At 39.7% G+C, this 3,227-nt stretch overlaps 1 protein-coding gene across 1 annotated transcript; it reads left to right on the plus strand.

Annotated features, from left to right (window-relative positions):
- Window positions 1–1,552: 1,552 nt before the first annotated feature.
- BDB00DRAFT_759963 (uncharacterized protein) lies at window positions 1,553–2,353 on the plus strand (the record flags this gene model as incomplete). The annotated part of the gene is made up of 3 exons (XM_053119178.1): window positions 1,553–1,693; window positions 1,762–1,976; window positions 2,050–2,353. 3 exons carry the CDS (start codon window positions 1,553–1,555, stop codon window positions 2,351–2,353), a joined length of 660 nt encoding a protein of 219 aa, XP_052981840.1.
- Between the last annotated feature and the right edge of the window lie 874 nt (window positions 2,354–3,227).

A 3,227-nucleotide genomic window follows, 5' to 3' on the forward strand; every position in this document is an offset into this window, starting at 1 on the left:
CTGTAAGTCGCTGTCGATCTCGCGCAGAGGTTGTGGTGGGTTCATTGGTCTTTGAGAGCTGGTGCCTATAACAAGAGCCATGGGTCTTTCCTGCGGGGATCGCAAAACTCTCTCAGCAAGTTTGGCGACGGAGCTCTTGCTGATATGAACGGCTTCATATCGACTGTGCGAATGTACACCACAATGTTCGACACTGCCCACACTGCCAACGAACTTGAAGTGGACACGAACCTTACAGGGAATATGTCGCAACTCCGTATCGCACTTGACACACTTCTGCAGCTTGATAAGTGCTTTGGTGCTGGCTGGCCTAACCGGAAGGTTCTTTCGTACACAATCGTCTTTTACACATTGCACGGCACCGAGACAAACCTTCATGATGCTAACACCGCTTTCAGTTTTCTTTTGATTTTGCTGATGTAGCTGCCAGCCGATGTCAGTGGGTCGCGCATACGTTTGGTCCGTTTTACGAATTAACGTGACCTGCTCAATCTCATCGCCGTCGATCCATTTTGTAAATTCAGATTTCATGTTGTAGGACATGGTACATAAAGGTTGATGTACGTAAAAATTGGTGTCAGTGAGTTTGTAAGACTAGTGAGTGTAAGTAGTCAAGGAACGCACTCAGAAAAAAGAGACCGGTTTTCCTACCAGAGCGACTGCTTTTCCTGCAATCGCCGAAAATGGAAGTACATAAAAATTCGCGCACCCATTTTATATATATAAAATTTAAATATCATCGCTCTTTTAAAATTACCATTTGCCGCTTCTTGCCCAAATTGTTACTGGGAAACTGGGAGCAGGTGTAAAGTTGTTTTAAAACATTAGGTCTTTTGTTGCCATAGATACCATTGACGAAGGTAAAGAGTAACAATAACGATGGATCTGAATAAGAACACGGCAATGGCCACTAAAATGTTATAATCCATGTTACAAAAAGTTATAGAGCAATATATTCTTGACCAAGCAAATCACCCTTTGAAGTTGGACGAGTTCATCAAGAGCAAACGTCGGTTCATCGCGTCAATAATGGATCTCAGTGAAAATTATAAAGACTTGTGGTCTGCGCGTTTTGCAAAGATTGTCCGCAAACATAACTTGACTGTGGTGGGTACTTAAATATATATGACACAAAAAAGAGCAGTTTAATACATGTTTCAAAAGTTCACCGTTATTCATTTTTTATATATTTGGCAAATTGTTAGGCTAAATCCCAGGTTGACTGGGTGTGCTGACCACAGCATTTTTCGAACATTTATCCAAAAACCAATCGGCAACCCCTTCAGAAGCATCATCGACAAAAAATACCACCACCACTAATAATACCACCCCGAAACTAAAAGAAGGCGACTATAAGAAGTTTGACGCGATGTACCAAAGTCTCAATCGCAACACCTTTTGGACACTTAGTACTGGGACGGTGGTGGAAGATAAAGTTAAGGAGCTTGCCATGAAACTGTCCAACGAACAGTAAGTATTTGTTCTTGATTGTTTTACCCTTCCTCTCTTCTCTCTACTTAATTTTTTGTTCTTTTCTAGCCCTAGTCATTCAATGATTTTAGACACTTCTGATCCAGTCTGGCTCGAGTATTTCACTAAGAGTGAATTGAAAGAAATAGAGGATGAAAAAAAAGTAACACTCTCAGAATTACCTAAAAGCATGCAAACATATTTGGATTGCTACAACGGCTTGGTAGGTTTCTTGTTTCTTATTTTTTTTTTGCTTTAAGACATGTATAACATTTTTTATTGCAACAATAGAAAACATTGGATGAACTCTGGAACGAACATACGAAACATAGCCTCCACCCAATTCGTGATGCAGACCTTTACTGGGTTCATTCATCAGTGAGGAATGTGTTGGAGATCTTGATGCATGGCCTGCACAAAAAATGTAAGACCGAAGCTGATTATATGAAGAGAGCATGGTCAATAATTGACTGTTGTTTCGACAATGGAGACCTTGATGTTATTTCGTATGTATCTGGTGGTAAACATTGCGTATGGATTATTATGATAAATTAACTTGTCTGTTTATATTCTAATTAGCGGAGAATATGTCTCTAAAGCCTCTTCAACCCGAGTTAATCTCGATCGCTCCCTTGCTGCATTATCCAGACGAAAAATCGGTACAAAAACCGACATTCTTTTCACCACGGAATATTTGGAATTCGGCACTGTGGAAGCAGGAAAAATATCCGATGTCAACAGCACAAAAACACTATATGAAGCAGGCATGAAGCTGCCAAAGAACTTGAAAGATATGCTGTATGATCTTGTTCAGGAGTGTCCGTCGCAACTCATAAATATAAAGACATGTGGTATCATCATTTCTGGTGAGTTAATTTACTAATTTGCAATACACTACAATTATTCTTCGTCCATCCAGTCCACTAATTCGACTGACTGCTAGGTTTAAATATGCTTCCTATCGTTATGGATTGTCCTCGTGGTTGTGTCTCAAGGATCAATCGTCCAGCTCGGTTTCATCATTATCCATCCACTGCATCCGATTTTCTGAAGAAGATCAAGTCCATCATCCGAGTCATTTACCATACAAAAAAAACAATGACTGACGTGTATGATTTATTGAGCGAGACTGAAGATGAAAACGAATATGGTTCTCAGCGACCTATTCTTCTACCGCCATCATTCATCCCAATAACAACAAAATCTGGAAAAAAAAGAAAGACATCTAGTACCGAATCAGAAGCAGTACCAATTTAATATCCCATCATCGTTGTTTCTGGTGTTAGTATCTATTGCCTAGCTTACTTTTTTGTTCTGTAGCAATTTGTTTCACCTGCAAGCTGTTTTTTTACATAACATGAGTTCTCAAGAGGTATTGCCAAACTGGCGCACAGAATTCCCTGCTAAAAATTGCCCGCTAAATCCATTTATTTGCCAAAATTAGCAGTTTTCAAAACCAGAGTTAGTCACTAACATTGCTAGCTTTCAATTTAGCTGACTACCCCCTTTTGCCCAGAGGCCATTTTTCCGCCCCCATAAATCGATAGAAACACCTGCTTATTGTATGTCATCATATACAATGTGTAGTTGTTTTACTCTCAGATAATTTTGATACAGCAGCTTAAAGGTATGATCGTATGTATATAACTGGTAGGAAAAACATGAATGGGATTAATATACTACAGCTTATTATACAACCTCAATGTCCCGACATGTCACAGCAGGTCACCTGCAAAGGGACCCGCAAGAAATAACAC

This window comes from Zychaea mexicana (assembly GCF_025766255.1).
Source record: "Zychaea mexicana strain RSA 1403 chromosome Unknown BDB00scaffold_20, whole genome shotgun sequence".
NCBI classification, from domain to species: Eukaryota; Fungi; Mucoromycota; class Mucoromycetes; order Mucorales; family Lichtheimiaceae; genus Zychaea; species Zychaea mexicana.